Source organism: Tympanuchus pallidicinctus, unplaced genomic scaffold, assembly GCF_026119805.1.
Source record: "Tympanuchus pallidicinctus isolate F22 unplaced genomic scaffold, pur_lepc_1.0 scaffold15, whole genome shotgun sequence".
NCBI classification, from domain to species: Eukaryota; Metazoa; Chordata; class Aves; order Galliformes; family Phasianidae; genus Tympanuchus; species Tympanuchus pallidicinctus.
The window spans coordinates 24467212-24484110 of record NW_026294669.1 but is presented as its reverse complement, the minus strand read 5'-3'; the positions used below and the strand labels follow the sequence as shown (position 1 = coordinate 24484110).

General features: G+C 48.4%; 1 protein-coding gene across 6 annotated transcripts in view; it reads right to left on the bottom strand.

Annotated features, from left to right (window-relative positions):
• Positions 1-16899, bottom strand: part of NRP2 (neuropilin 2) — an 80290-nt gene that overhangs the window by 46293 nt on the left and 17098 nt on the right. For all 6 annotated transcript variants that reach the window (XM_052674702.1, XM_052674704.1, XM_052674700.1 and 3 more), the window contains exons 3-6: positions 7518-7699; positions 3144-3374; positions 2410-2565; positions 426-595 (exon numbers count right to left, since the gene is read on the bottom strand). In XM_052674702.1, coding sequence (XP_052530662.1) covers positions 426-595; positions 2410-2565; positions 3144-3374; positions 7518-7699 — 739 coding nt within the window. The remainder of the gene's footprint in view (positions 1-425; positions 596-2409; positions 2566-3143; positions 3375-7517; positions 7700-16899) is intronic.

Below are 16899 nucleotides of genomic sequence, written 5' to 3'. Positions count from 1 at the left end.
GCCCCCTACCTGACGTGCAGCCCACTCATGCTCCTTGCATCACTGATGAGATAAATATTATTCTAGCTGTTTTTCCACACGTCTCCTGGAGACACTGGTCCTCAGGCCAGTTGCAGTCAGTGGCCCTTGTAAGTGGCAGAGGTCTCTCAATTTCTGTCAGTATGCTGGAAAGCCCATCAGCACTTTGGGCAGGAAGGAGAGGGGTGGGAGAGGGACAATGGGTCAAGTCAGCCTTATGCAAGCACGTTAATGGGAGAGCCAGCCTATCTCATTTCACGGAGGCACTCCAGCTCCCCTGCTGCTTGCTCCCCATGAGCCACAGAGGCAATAAAAAATTCAACAAGCCTTATGGTCAAGGGTCAGTTTAACAGCGTGATGCTCCATTTAGTGGGGAACAAGGCGAGGGGAGTGGAAAGCATACAAACCTGGAGGTACTCTTTGTTGCTGTCTACATTGGGGGTCCAGCCGTTGTCATCGCTGTTGAGCCGGCTCTGCTGGGGCGTCCATCGCCCGTCTGAGTAGGTGGAGGAGGCACTGATCTGCATGTTGGAGATCCTTCCAGACTCCATCCCCAGAGGCACATTGCACTGGAAGTCTGAAGCAGGGACACACACATAGATAGCTTACAGTGTCTGTATTTCACTCCCTAGTGGAAGGCAGCCCTAAGCTATCTTTTACATCTAACCCTGAGCAAAGCTGTCTGCCTGGAAAGATGAGCAGATCTGTACAATCTTGTGTGTTGTATGTGCTCACAGATGGCACTGTGAAATTAAAAGTGGCGCAGCTTTATGTCTGAATGGCCTTCTGACAATCAACACTGTCCAGGTCTTTCTGCCCTTCTCCCCTTTCTCCACCGCTGCAGTTTTAATGCACTGTTCTGTCTTTTCCCTCCAACTCCTTGTCTCCTTGGATCAGGATGTCCCATGTTCCCTTGCCATGAAGTCTCCCATCTTCTTGAAGGTTGGAGGTGAAAACTAGGCACTGACAAGGCAAGGAATGTGGGCAAGGAAAACAGGAAGATGCTCACTGCTGTGCTGCCAGCAGCAACATCAAAGCCTGGCACAGGCAGGCCTAAAGGTTCTGTGTGCATGTGAGTGTATGGGTATGTTTGTGGATGTGTGCTTGCATTATTTGTGATATCAGTCCTGTAGGGATTAACCAGCCATAAACATGAAAGACTCTGGCATGCTTTTATTTGGGTTTCCTCACTTCTAAGACTTTCAAAGGTCGCAATTAGCCCAATCTTACTGCACATCTCATATATTTTATGGTAGTTGTCCTGTAAAAACAATAACAGTGAAAACAGCTCACCACTGCTGAGGGGCTTGACCAAACTGTTTGTGTTTTTAATGCAGCCAAGTCAACCCCGGGTGGAAATGATGAGCCAAGTTAAGATCTCAGTGGTATTATTAGAGTTTCAGTTTACACCAGTGTGAATCAAAACAAGCCTAGCCCTTTAATAGTTCCTGTGCTTGATTTCTCAAGCCTTGTGTGTCACCAATGCTTTATTTCCCAGACCTTTTAAAGAATGGGATAGAAAGGGGATTAAAGAACAAATCAACAGACTGTGGAAATATGTAGCAGTGAAGAGCTTGTGCATATCTGTAACTCTCACAGCCTCGGCAGAGGGACTCTTAGCTGAGCTGTGGAGCAAGAGGCTGTAACCCATCTCCCCCAGCCCTGCACAGCCCTGCTGTCCATCATTGGGCTCTCAGCCTAGGTCAGAGACCTCCTCACTTTCTCTGGGACTGACAGGTATCCTGAAGGCTTTTTCTGTTGTATCACAGGTTTGCTGCTAACAGAGGTTGAGAACTGTAGCTCCGTTGCAGAAATATAATGGGAAAAGTAATTGAACTTCTTCTAGCCTGCAAGTGTTTTCACAAAGAATCAAAAAGCTCTTCACTCTCAGAACATACAACTTTTCTTCCTTACACCAACTCGATTTATTTCTCTTAATAAAGGACCTAAAACAAATTCTGGTTTGAATTTCTTAGCGCTTTAGGCATTTCTTAATTAGACAGACATGAAATTTCACCTTGTAGTTTGGGGCTGTGAATTTTTGGAAAGCTGGAGAGATTTTCCCCAACACTTTAATGATTTTGCTGCACCCACTGGGCTGAAGTCTTACCCTAAATTGTTTGGGCTGAGCATATACACAAAGGATTCTATCCCAAAAGGTAAGGAGAAGACACGAGCAAGTGAAAACTTAAGGAAAATTCAGAGAACGTAACTCTTCCTTACATCCCATTCCTGTGAGAAACAGCAAACTCAGTATAATTCTTCTCTCCGTGGCTAATAGGGAAGGAGCCCTTTAGGCATACTCTTCCCACCTCACTCTTGCAAAGGAAGTGCTTAGGTGAAACAGACAACACAACTGCCCAAGACATGCTCAGGACATTTCCAACTTACTTTCAGGCACTTCCTGTTGGATCAAGTAGTACTGAGCAGAGAAACCATCTTTAGCCACAGCCAGGTCAGTGTGGAAGGTGAGTGACAGCACGCCGGTGGTCGAGCGGATGTCTGATGGCATCTTAGTGCCACAGTACCTGCCTATCAAAGGGCCAACTGTAAAAGAAAAAGCAACAGTGTTAACTCCTGCCTTTTCCCCAGCCTCATGGGTCACCAGCAGGTTGGCATCACTCAGCATGGATGCCTTAGCAGGAGAGATTGGGATGAAAGAAAGGCAGGCTTTGGGGATGGGCTACTTTTTTATATCCACTGGCCCAGTGCCACGCAGTGTGCTGCGCAGAAATATCCACTGCAGCAAATATTGCTCTGCAATTGCTGGGAAACGCTCCAATTTGCTCTGTTTCACAGTGTTGGTTCAGGGTAGGGAGATCCTCTCAGCATGCATGAACCCTTTGCCCTTCTCTTAGTGAGGATCAGTGCTATGTGGGAGTGCCCCATGGGACTTTTTAGATCAGTGGTTACAACAGAGCTTTAGTTTCAGGATTAATGCATGCAGCCTTCTGCAAGCAGGTTGCTCCCATGGACAGCCATAGAGTGCCCTACTGCCAGGCTGGATGCTGCAGTCATCTCTAAGGTTAGGTACCTTTAATCTTAAGAAACAGAGCACAGAGTGTTGGAGCTCTGTGAGACACAGAGAGGCGCTGAGGACGCAGGAGTGGCATCCCATGGCTTACCTTGAGGGATGCCGTCCCAGATGTCCAGCCAGTCATACTTGCAGTCTCCCTCCCCTGCCTGCAGAGGGTCATGCTCGAGGTCAAAGAGCACAAAGTGGAGGAGGATTTCTGTCCTTGGCTTGGCTATGATGGTGAAGACGCAGTCCAGGTTGTGTGGATATTTGTCAGGGAAACCCGGAGACTCAATAGTGCCATTCGAGGCAGTGAAGTTTCTGGAACAGTCCTCAGAGCCTGTAGCAGCAGGGAAAACCCAGTCTTAATGACAAGCTTAATACCAACAGTTTGACAGACTGTGGAAACCCCATTTTGAGCTTAGAGGGGCTGTGTATTCTGGAAATTCTCTGTGGCCCAAGAGCTGTGTGACTTTGCCCGCAAGGATGGAGAGCGATTTTCAAAGCTTTCCATGGCTGGAATGACAAGGTTTGTGCACTCGCTGGAGAGAACAGTGTATCTAAATCCCTCAGATAGCTATAGATACATACCCCATGTGCCTCTGCTGATCCCCTTGCCAGTTACTCCGAAAGCAGGACTAGGAAGGTGATCCCATCCAAAGCCACTCAAAGCCAGGGCTGTGACCTGGCACATCAGTCCCTGCTGCATCCCCCACACCAAGGTGGTAGTTCTGCAGGGGAAGGGAGGCCATGCCAAGCTGGGCTGGGCTTCCCCTACTGGCTCCTGAAAGAGTGACCTGCTACCTGCCATCATCATCAACCCATCTGAGCTGGCAACAGGCCACCACTATCCAGGCATGATGGAGGAGCCCCTGCTCAGTGAGGGAGCTGTCCTGGGAAGGAACAAAAGAAGAGTAATGGAGGCTTCCTCTGTTTCAAGAAAGCTCTCCCCAGGGGCCGGTCTCCTGCAACTTCTCTCAACATCTATGCCTCAGTTTCCTCAAGAAAATCAAGAAATGCAAATATTTAGACAGCGAAAAGACCCAGAGGGGCCAGCGGGTGCCAATGTTTCCACTGTCAGCTGGGAACCTTGGCAACCCTGGGGAGGCAAGCTGTTAGCCTGCAGTGCCCCTGCATCTCTGTGAGGGATGGGACAGCACCAGCACACGGCTGTGCTCGATGGCCACAGCAAGGGTGGGGGAGATGGAGCTGTGGCAGGGGGCTCTGCCTAGAGGGGGAACAGAGCCCCTTTCTCACAGATTCGGCCGTCCGCACCAGAAATGCAAGTTATTTCTATCCTTAAGCAAGACCTTTGCATTGCAAGTCGGGCAGACAATGTTGCCTCTTATTTATTGCTGACCTCTGCACTGGCCCCCGCCGCAGCTCGGTGCCCCCTCTCAGAGAGCCAAGGTGCCTCAGGGTGGCCAGCGAAAGGGGAATTTGTGACGTATTCATACCACGGTGACTTTGAAACCACTGCTCTGTGGAGGCAGGACAATGGCCAACAGAAATCTGCAGCCTGGAGCTATTGGAGGGGAAAGGAGACATTACAAAGCTTTGCAGGCGCTGCTGCAACCCGGTGTTAACAAAGGTTTCAGCTTTGGTTTTGCTGGGACACCCGCCTTCTCCTCTACAGACCCTTCTGCTTCGTCTCTTCCAGGCAGCACAGGCCTTCCTGGGACTAATGGGAGACTTGTTATTCAATTCAGCATTAACCTCCAGGAGTCAGGCCAGCAGCCCACAGTAATGGCAGGATCCCGGCACCGCATTATGCAGTGCCTAGCTGGAGAGCTACTCAGGAGAGTCTCTTAATTGACTACCTAATGAAGCAGCCAGCTTTTCTGGTGTGAACCTATGGAGTAAAATGCAGAGGCAAAAAATAAGGCCAAACACAAATCACAGCATAATGCCATGAACGGGGATAAGGGTGTACTTCATTCAGAACAGCTGAAAAGACAAATAGATAAACAAAATAATGCAAGCTCCAAGCTAGGGAGAAAATCAAAGACAAAATCCAGAGTTAGGAGTAAGGAACTGTCCCCTCGAGACAGGAGAGAGACATAACTATGTCATTGTATTCGACAACAAGTTTCCTCATGTGGAGCTCTTATCGGATTTGGCATCTTTGTCTACAGCTTGGCTGATACCAGCAAACAATGATCGTCTTTTCATAAGAATGCTGCAGATAATAAACAGGAGCCCTGCTGGCTTCAGCAGCACGGACCAGCCTGAGAGCACACTTTGATGCCCAGCAAGGAGGGCTCAGGCCAGCCCTGCCAAGCTGACTCACAAAGTGAGCAGCAGGGAGGCTGGGCTCTTTTGTCAGCCCACAGACCACTGACTGAGTCCCAACAGGGGACTCAGAGACTGGTATGCAGTTGTTTGTATGCAGATTGCCCCTCTCACATAGTGATAAGGAAAATTCAGCATAAGGTGTGGAAATAAATGCTCGGTTGAAAAGAGTTGTTTTTTTTGGTCATCTTTAAGGAAGAAAGAAGCTGAAGCAATGCTGCTTTTACTGATGTGGACAATGACAATCCAGTGACCTTTAAAGCTGGTGACACCCTTGCAAGCTCCCCTGGCAGCTCAGACTGAAGGTGTATGAAAATAAAAGGTGAGGTTTGTTTCCATGCAGTGCCTGAAGCACACTTCTCCAGGGATCCCTGGCAGGGACAGGGCCGGGCAAGGATGGCAATGTGGTGCTCCCAGTCCCCTATGCTGAAATATGCCTTGCCAAGCTAAATTTCATGGGCTGTTGCAGGAAAAAAGCGTTTCTCTCTCTGGAGACAGTAGCTGCCTGCAGCGGGAGAATGGTGGCTAGAGGAGTGACAGCACAACTTCAGGCCTGACAGCTCTGCAGGAATCTCCATCAAGGGACGCAAACTCATATCCAGCCTCCAGCCAACACCATCTCTCCCCTCCCAGAAGCAACAAGATCGCCTTTTCCGTGAATTTGTCCCCTTCCTGGGGACAACATCTCCCAACACTGGCAGTCAGTTCCTGCCTGCTGCCCCATTCCTTCCCACTGGCCACCTCTGCCATCTGCCAGTTGGACCACTTCACACCACTTTGTGCTCCGAGGCAGGGCACAGACTCGATCTGGGAACCAGCACAACCCCGTACCCAGCCTCTTGGGCTTGGAGTGTACATGTGTGTACCAGGAAGGAGTGGCAAGGGATGCTGAGCAGGGTCACCAGTCTTCCCACCTGAACACAGGCACTCTGCCATCTTCTGTGTTAGCAACCGGCCTCAACAAATCCCAAGAGCCAGCTCAATCAAATCAAATAAGTCTTCACCATTAAAGAACAGCAGTGGTCTGAAGTGGCTGCACCAGACCAGATTGGTGGCTGACTATGCAGCCCAGGCAACCATCAGCAACGGCATTTTCCTCATTCACGAGAACCTCTAGAAACTTCCTGTCCTCACCAATCCACAGTAAAATTGAGGAATCCCATCCCTGACCCCTATCAGCAAAGTCTCCACATCCACCTCCATGTGTGAGCAGATGGGGTGCCTGTGAACCTGCCTGCCATGTGGTCCCTCAGCACTGGTGCCTGTGCTCCTGCCTCTTTGTAGAGGCGGATCAGTCACCAGCCTCTGCAAAGGGGAGGCAGTCTTGTGTTCCCTTCTGATTCTTTACCAGGCACAAGCACGTTTTTCTTGCTGGATGCAATGACATGAGAGCTGCATATGTGCTTCTTCCAACGCACCACCACAGAAATGTGGGCACTGCATCTCCATGCAGAACATGCTCCTGCTCCCTTCGTAAGCGGGCACACTTCACTCACCCGCACACACAACACACTGAGTGGGTTTTATGCTCTCACGCCTTCTTCCCAGACACACAATCCAGACAAATATTTAGACAGAAACGCTATTAAAAGGCCTTTGAGCAGCTTTTACTTTCCTCAATAATAGTTTGGTATTAAACAGAATTATGAATAGTTCCTCATATTCGCCTGGAAAGGCACCGTCTCTACCCTTGACAGCTCTGCTGACAGCAGTCCCTTGAAAACCAGAGCTCCTCAGTTACAAACCTAGCTTCCAGGAGGAGAAAACACAGTGCCATTGATCATTCCTCAATCGCAACTCCACAGGAGGGGAGCTCCATACACTCCTAACCCAAAGACAATCCCCACTTAGCCCTAACAAGCTCCACGCATGCATGAAGAAAGATAAGCATTTATGAGTCCTTGAATTCAAGGGAGTGTATAACAAGGAATCCTGCTTTTGCTGCCACACTATGATCCAAAAAGGTACCATCATTTCCCACTCTGGTATCTTTACCTTATTGGAAGTGAGATGATGACTAGCTTAAATGTAAAAAAAAAACCCCAATAAGCTAAACTAAAAAAAAAGAGCTCTTTATCTGTGAAGAACATGAATGTGCTAACATCATACAGCAAAGGAGACCAACAACATCTCCTTGTGAAGACCACTGCGGCACACGGCCCGGCAGACAGGCACTGACTCAGCCACTGACCTGTCTTGTAGATCTCATAGCGCAGGGAGAAGCCGGCCCCTTGCCGCGCATAGTCTGAGGTGAACTTGATGTAGAGAGAGGAGCCTGACGAGATGATGGTAGGAGGTGCAATGTTCCCGCAGTGCTTGCCCAGCAGGTCGGCTGCTTCGTTGTCTCCATCTCGGATCTCAATGAAGTCGTACCTGTGAGGCAGGGGACATGGCATGAAAACCATCTGTCAGAGGTTCAGCATGCTGGGGACAGACGCTAAGCACTTATTTATCTGAGTATTTCACAGAACTACCTTCCAGTCAGGTTCCTGGGACTCAGTCATTCACATCTACACACACACACATACATTTTTCCTTCTTGTCTGTCTGCCCCTTTCTCTACTGTGACCTTACACAATTATTATTTTATTGTACCCACATCCACTTCAACTTCACAGACAACTTGCAAAATTCTGGACACAATTTGCCTGCATTTTTACAAAACTCCTTTGGCAAGGGAGAAGCTCAGTTCCAATACTCCTGGGCTGCTCTCCTTCCCTTCCCTCTCTACGTGCCATCATTCTACACATTGTGTACATTCTTGACGCTGCATTGGTCCTTTAACAAGAGTGGCTGCTATACTTATTCAGGTTTTGGATGGTAATACCAATTCTATTCTGTTAAGTGCTAACTTAGACTCATGTGGATGAGAAGCTCTGCAGGAAGAGATGGGCAACCACATCCACTACCGCCCAGCCCTTGGGTCCCTGTAACAGCCTGCCTTCCCACCTACTCTGCCAGCCCACCCAGCCAGCCCCTGGCTTTGGGGAGGAACACGGTGGCTTGGGAGAGCCGCCTCCTGGTGCTGAGACAAAGGCTTGCTGCAAAGTCTGGCTTGAAGGGGAAACTCCCACAGATTCCTTCGTCTGGGCCATGACTAATAGCAAGGTAGTATCAGGCTGCGTGCGCTGCGAAGAAACAAACAGCTTTTATGTGAACATCTTGTTCTTCAGCTGTCTCCTAACACCCGCGCTCTCCCGCCCCTCTCCTCATCTCTGGCCAGCACGCTGCTATTTACAGAGACTGCCCATCTCCCTTCCATTGCTCATTCGCTTTGTTATCAACCTGTTTGAACAGTGCTACAGCTCTTCTTGTGGGGCTGGGAGGGAAGCAGCAGCTCCACGCTGCCAGAAATCTGCCTTTTGTCACAAGATCTCGTGTTTAAGAATCAAGAGTTGAAAGAAGTAGCTTGCTGGATGCAGTGATCCTCATGTGACTCACTCCCGCTCTGCAAAGCTCACATTGGCGGGCAACAGCCTGAAAACAAACTTACAGAGACGCAGTGTGTTCCTCCACAAAGAAAGATTGCCTGAGCAGCTTCAGTTTCACTCCTTTCTGGGACTAAATCAGGCCAAGAGCCAGAAGCAAAACGCCTGCAGATAAAATCCTGTCAGTGCTGGACGCAGCACTGAGTTAGCTCTAATCACCCAGCCTTTAACTCCATTACAAATGCCACAGCCTTGGCCAAGGTGAAACCTAAGCAGTCCTGAAATGAAGCACTGGCACAGGAAGAGACCTGGCTTAGCTGGTGGGTGGAAGTGCAGGGATGTAAGCTCCCCCAGCCCCTGAGCAGCTCCCCGTCACCTCGTGACCCCTTTCTGCCCTAATACCACCCAGCAGCACCCTCCGTGACCCCACTAATGTCCCTAATGTGTGGTTTGCTCCCATCCTCTCTCCTGGGAGGAAGAACACAGAGGACAGTGTTAGTGCTTCTTCTAAGCAGAATTTTTTTCCTCCTTGTTTGTCTATTTGTTTAAAGTAGTGCTGAGCAAACAGCGGGGACATTTTGTTCTCATAACTCCTTGATCTCAACTGTGTGTGCAGCCCTTCCATATCTGAAGTACATGTCTGTGCTACAGGACTGCCGACAACTACTGAAATAATGAACATGCAACAAAAATCAATTTGTTGAAAATACGAGTGTTGGCAAGACACAGCTAACATACTGCGTTGGAAAAGCTGCCATTTGCATGGCACAGGCGCAGGTTAGCTGCACCCCAAGGAAACACATCTTGTGTCCTCATGGGGTTATGACTGGCCAACTCTGGACACAGCCTCAGCTGCTGGAATGCAGCACTCCAGCTCCTGCTGCAGCCAGCACACCCAGCAGCCCACTGCTCTCCACATGGCTTCTCAACCACCCAATGCTCTAGGAGCCCTGGCAATTTCAGAAGCAAATTCTGGACCAAGAAATATTTGCTTACTGAATGGGTGAATGACTTCCAATAATACATACAATTTGGGAATATTGCATTCTGCTCTTGGACAATCTGCAAATGGAAAATTAAAAGAATGAATCTAGTAAGTAAACCGTCAGGAAATATTTGCCTCTCTCTGAATTAAACCCTGTTTGGCTTCATCCAAGCATCTAACCGAGCTTTCTCTTACTGCTGCTAATCCTTAATAAATCAAATGTTACAAACAGCTAAAAAAGCCCCTAGGAGAAGGTCAGAGAATCCTTTTTGCCAAATATAAAATGAACATAAACACATATGAGTTTTTGTTCCTAGCTAAAAAATCTTGGCTCAAGCCCCTTGCTCCTCATGAGGCAAAACCCCCTTTCTTCAGGTCATGTAAACAGAGCACGAATTGGGAGCGCATTACGGTCAGGAGATAGCTCTTGCCCAGATGAGGGGGAGCACCTCCTTCCTCTCCAGCGCAGCAATTAAGCTCCAGGCTTTAAAAATGAAACACCAAAGACTCCTGGTCCAAAACAAGAGTTTAAAATTTCAGCAAGAATACCGGCTAATCCCACCACAGACTCCTTTGGCATCATGCGCTTTGGTCTTGTCCGTGCCTTGGCCCACAATCAAACAAACTGATAAACCCCATTCTCCTCATGTTGGGTCACTGGCCAGACCTTTGCTTCTGTTAGGCTTAAGCATTGTTTCCAGACTTTGTTCTTTCTATGTGAAAAACAAGAAGAAAAAATGGAAGGAAGAAAGTGCAATGCAAGAGATGGTTTTTTAGTCTAACCATTTCATTTACGGATAATTACAAACTAGTGCACAGCTGGGTGGGACAACTATGCAGTGACTGCATCCACACCACCCTGACCAGCACCCAGCAATTTGCATTTCACTCGCATAACCAAATCCACTACTTCAGTCAGCATGCATCATCACCCCTGCGGGCTGACCTCTCTAGCATTACCTCCACTGGGCAGGCTGCTATTTCCAAGGCCACATTTCACGGCCACTTCTCACTTCTTTCTTTCCAGCCTTGGTGATTCTATGATTCTTCCCATCCAGGCATTGCTCCAGAGAGCCAACCGCAGCTACGTGAAGGCAGGGCACAACATCCATAACTCACATCTGCGGTCAATGGAATAAGCAGGTCTACTTGCAGGGAAGGTGGCCACTCTTGGCTGTTCCTCCAGCAGCGGGATATTCTCAGCTACTGCTGGAGTGGGAGGGCCAGCCAGCTGGTTTGAAACAAAACTTTCTGCTAGAGAGTTTTAAGGCAGGAAGGTAAAGCTGAAGTGCTTTTAACTACCCAGACAATGGGGGGCTGAGAAGGAAGGGAAGTGCAGTGCTTAGACACTCTTCTTGTAGCTGTTTAACAGAATTAAATGGAAAATGTAAGATGCTTACAAATATTGCTGTGTTTTTATTAAAGATTTTTAGTAGAAAGTGCTTTGCGGATGTTAAGAGAGCTTTTATAAACTAATTATAAAGCACTTCTAATGTCTGTATTACTCATGCTTGCCTGCTTCTTCCCTCAGTCAGCCCTCACTAGTTCCTAGCCTCTTCTTTCTCTCTATTTTCAATAAGTCACTTTGCTGCTGGCTCCTGAAAAAGGCTGCCAGGCCCTATAAAGACCAGCAACGAGCCCCAGTTGCAGTGGTGAGGAGACTCCACCTTTTCAGTCCCATTCTGCTGCAGAATGGCTCATGGGATCCTGGCCAGCCAGCTGTGCTCCCGTGCCTGAGGCCAGCCCAGACCTCCTGGGTGCCCACCCACATGCTGTGAGCTGCAGGCAATGCGCCCTGCCTGGGAGCAGCACCAGAGAGCTGTGTCGTGCCAATGGGCGCTCCTTCCCAAGACACATAGACAGCAAAAAGCTGTTCTGGGACTCACATAATCAACAAACCTACTGCTCCCGGATCACAGCTCCTTAGAAATGCCAGGTCCTTCCTCACTGAAACTCACTTCACGGACATTAGTTAGCTTAGTATGGAGAGAAACACAAATGATAAATCATTTATTTGCTCACAGCCATAGCACCTAACCACACGTAAGCCCTGCTTCAGAGCCCACCCAGGAAAGCTTTGGCCTGGGAACACTGGCAGTGTTCTCAGAGCTACCATTGGAGAAGGTGAGGCTTGTACACAGCTATGCCTGGGCTCCAGCGCTTGCCAAAGCCAGAGAGACACAAGGCTCCGACCTGAGCTTCCCCACCGTTTAATTTGGAGCTGTTATTTATAGTCACTTCCAAGGGGCCCGTGCCTGCACCTGGCAAACATTAGTGAAGGGATCCTCACGAGACCCTGAGAGGTGGGAAGGCAGACAAGAGCAGTGGTTGGCCCAAGGTCACACAGGAAGCTCGCAGCATGGCCAGGAATAGAAGCCAGCCTTGATTAGACAGATTAAATTATATTAGAAGAGTCTGGCCTAGATAGACAGAGAGACAAATAGGTACTGACTGCGTGCCAATAGCCCCAAATTTGGGAATGCCCAGTGTTGACTCAAGCCTTCGAGACTTCTGGTCTGCCTGAACCATATGTTGTGGTATCTCGTATACATCCGCTAAGAATATGAAGGGTAACCACAATGCCAGTGGAGTTCAGCAGACATTAACGTTCTGCAGATATCTGGGGGGAGGTAGGGACCTGCTTAGCCACAATGTCAGCAGGCAAATGCAAGCACTTCCCTTGAAAGGGTATTTATTTTAATTATTATTAAAAGCACAATGTTTTTAAAAGATGCTCTAAGAAAACGCTGAATTAAGCTTAGGAATGAGATAGCAGCTGCAGCATAAAGATGGTTAAGAAATGGTCAGGGGCAGCTCAGCACTTGTTTTGTAATCAAGGGGCAGCTAGAATTAACGTCCATTACATGCCAGCTGGCTTCATCAATTCTTCTGTGTCACCACCCATCTTCACGCTCTTTCTTATGCCACCTTCCAACCAAATCCTCATTTCATGGGTGGTTACTTTGTGAAAGACAAGAAAACTTTTCCATGATGTTTACACAATCTTGAGCTACTGAATGACATTCCCTTCAAAGCTGAAATGGCTGCAGAAACTACTGGGGACTTTTAAACAGAGTTTTTATAGCCGTGATACCAGAGGCAAACACCTCTGCAGTCTGATGAAACAAGAGCAATGAAGTTTGATCCTAGCTGCCAGCCCTTAATCAGAGTAATTAATTATAAATACAGCAGATGAATTGGATTCTCCTTTGATTTGAACTGGCTTTACACTTGTGTAACTCATCATTTTAAGGGTAATCACTCCTAATTTATCCTAGGGTGAGAAGAGAATCAGTCCTCACAGGTCCCAAATGGATTTGTGTGCAGCCCTAAAAGTTCGCAGTGCAGCCAGCTAGTGTCTGCAGCTCTCACAGACAGGCTCACTGCCCTGCCTCAGGATGGGGGTTAATCACTCCCCTGCTCTGACTGCAGATCTGCTCTGCCTGGGACTGCCCTCTGGGAGACTGGAGGCAGAGTCTCAGCCTGTATCTCGTGGAGCCGTTCGTGCCACGCTAAGGCAAAGGATGCACCCGGAGCAGCAGAGCTTACCCTTCTTATGCCCTGACATAACTGTGCCTGGGAGTAACCGAGACAAGCAGGCCAGCATTGCTCTGCATCTGGAGAGATTTCACTGGATTTCAGCGACTGAAATTATCACAGTCTGGTGGCAGCCGAGGCTGGGCTGAGCCTGGGGGTACATAATTGCTTCAGATTTCTCGGAAGTTTGTTTTGAATTTGTTGCATCCAATTACGCCTTGTGCAACCACAGTGCTGTGGCGTTTTGTAATCATTCCACTGCGTGTTGGAGTATTTTATCTCTGCAGAAATCTGACCAGAGTTTCTGAGAAATGAGAAAAATCCAGTCACCCCGTCAAAAAAATAAGGAGGGAGTGAGGCAGACAGAGAAAATAACCCTAACAGATTGGAGAACTTCAAAAATGCCTTCAAGACAAAAAATGGAAACTACAAATAGCCTCTATTTATATTCCTTGGACTGTTTTCACCCCCAAACCAGCACTGCTGATACGAAGAGTCTCAGCAGCAACTGTTAAGTTAAGCAGAAAAAAAAAAAAAAAAAAAAGAAGAGTTAGACAAGATGCATCTTGCAAAGGGAAGAATAAAACATATCTGTAAGCTGCTTCTGTGGTCCAGGAAGGGGCAGCTCTTAGCACACTGCCTGCTGCCCCACATGCCTCTCGTCCCAGATCACTGTAGTGCAATGGATGGAGGAGTGCTCTCAGCTGGGGCACGTCTGGAGAACTATTCATTATCTCAGAAAACAAGATGTGCACTTCAGGGGTTTTCTGCAGACTGTTGTTCAGGGGTTACACATGGATGTTTAATTTTATTTCTGTCTCTATAAATTTCTCACCCTTCTATCTTTAGCTACAGAGGTCGGTTTTTGCAAGATGTTTTTGGAAGTGTTCGGGAGGGGAAAAATTCTGGTGAAACCAGAAATAAGATGCACAGAGTGTGTTCAGCACAGCCCCCTCCCCAGGCACTCAGCCCTTCTGTTGCTGCTGCAGGGGAGCCGAGGCAGCTAGCAGCTCTCCATAACCCCTGAATGCAGGACACTTGGAAAACTGCATTTGCGCTTTCCTCCTTCTGCTACAATCCATCTGTGGAAAAAAAAAATTGACTCTTCTTTCTGTGTCATTATACTGTCACCACTCACAGGCAACCCAATCGCTAACAAAGAGAAAAAAAACAACAAAAAAACTATATAATAAAAGATAACAACCACAAGAGGGAAATTTACTGCTGAAGAGCAGCAGAGCAGGCGGAAGGCAGAGGGCAAACGTTCCCTTTGCTCTCTTTGCAGGAAGAGATGCAAGTGAGGAGCTCCTCATGCCAGCAGTCTGGACACCAGGTGGGCATTCGCAGTGTTCCTGGAGCCCCCAGGTCCCAACAGGCCCCACTGAGGGCCTTAGTTCCCCTGAGAAGTGGCCCCTCTGTGCCACCCGGCTCAGCCCGCACTGCCTGCCAGCTCAGCCATGCAGTGTTTACAAGCCGCCCTCACCCTCCCAGGCTGCGGTTCAGCTCCATTGACACTAAAGGCAACAGACTCCTCTCCCGGCGTGTGATGAATCAATTACTTCCTCTGACACTCTATTACTACAGCCCTTACATCTCCAGATTGCAGATGAAAAGACAGGCTGAGAAGGGGGACAGGGAAGAGGAGAGGTCTCCATCAATTGAGTTGTTGGACATCTGAAGAAATCCCCATCTGCCATATTTAAAGACACAGAGAAATGTTTTGCTCCTGATCGGCAGAAAATCAGAGGATTTTCATAGAAGAAAACCTAAGAAATCAAACGGGTTAAAAAACTTCAACAAGGTGCAGTCAGTAGAGATCAATGATAAATCAGTCCCCTCAGCTGATGGAGAGCTCAGGCCTTGGTCCTGCTCACCATTATCAGCCCAACATCAACGTTACCAAAGGCACAGCACGTGAGAGCCAGGCATTACACCTTCCCTTTCCACTGAAAAACAACAATGTAAATAAAATCTCACACTGACACTTGCAGAAGGGGAAGGAAGCTGAGCACATGCCTCACACTCGTGCCAGCAGCAGGGGATGGGAGGGGGGGCCCTGCTTGCAGGACATCCGTCAGCAACTCCTGCTCTGTGGGCCCCCAGGGGGTTCCTGACATGCTGACCGCCTGCGTGCAAGCACCGTGCATGCACATGGCCTCGGCACGGCCGTCTGTTCCTCTAAGGGAGTGATATTTGGGACAGCCACCAGGCACACGTGCAGGGCAGCCACCCACCACTTTCTGTGCTGCTTGTATCAGGGCTAAGGAAGTCTTTGGCAAAGGATTTTTGCTACAAGACTCATCCCACTGCCTCAGCCTCTGCTTCTAGCAATTTATTAGACTGAGATATCTCTATGTCTGACCCGATGCTGCATTAAAACTACCATCCCACTGGACTGGGATTACTCAGCAATGCTGTACGTATGTCCAATAAATCCCTTAGGATTCAGGAAAAAAACCAATCCACGTTACTCACTCTTTCTGACGCTCTACCCATCTACTTGCTCAGTCAGCATAAGAAGAGCTTACAGTGGTGTGCTTGAACTGATATATCAAAGACAGTTGCTTAAAACATCCTGGCTGTGATTAGTGGACCATGACTGCTATTAACTTATAAGGAATTCCAGGATCACCAGACTGTGGTTTGCAACATGTTATTACATTGCCATTCAACAGTGATGCGCAGCCGCTTGATTTAAAGAAAACGGAGAACTCGCCTCATGCTGAAAACTAACCTCTCCCTGTTCTTTCAAATAAGCTCTGTGCTGAGCTCTGGCCAAAAGCAACCAGAAATTTCTTCCGTTTTCAGTCTGTTCTTTGCAGTCTGTTCTTTTTATTTTGCATTCATATTTAATTGCGGAATTCACACTTGGCCAGAAAAGGCTGGGAAGGAACCAATCTTCATATGCAGCGCTCTGACCTGCTCTGTGCAATGCTGCAACAAAGCAGCCTTTGGTGGGGAACGTGCAATGCACTGTTACTAGCCAGACTGGTCAGTGAGCCTGCAGATGCCCAAGCGTTCATCACTTTTTTATAGGGTGAGGAATTTAAAGTGTGAAAGCAGGAGTGGTAAAACCAACAGCAGGGAAGGGGAAGTGCCTCAGTCTTACAACGCCCAGCCCTGGTACTGTTGGTGAGCCCAACACTCCTTCCATCACAGCCTGACAATAGGCATGGTACCCACTGGAGAGGCTGTGTGTAGCTAAAGAAAACACTTGCTCATTAAAAGCCTAATTCATCTCCTGTGGAAATCAAGGTAAAACCTCCTGCTGCCTTTACAGGCTTTGCACCTGCTCCTTCAAAAAAAAAAAAGGATACTTTCCAAAATATCATTCTGGCTGACCTCTCTTCTACATTCACTAAACCTTCTAATTCCTGCACCCAGATAGCAGACCTGTGATGCAGAAGAGCACTTTCTAACCCCACTGAGTGACGCCAAAAGAGTGACCGAAGCCCAGACCCCACTCCCAAAGCCATCTGGGCACTTGAGGCCACATCTGCAAACACAGAGGATGACGCAAAGAAAGGCAGGGCACTGGGCACACTCCACACAGCCGGCAGCTGGATCCCGAGGCATCACCACAGCCAGCCCCACGCTCAACCCCTTCCTGGAGCCCCTGGGTC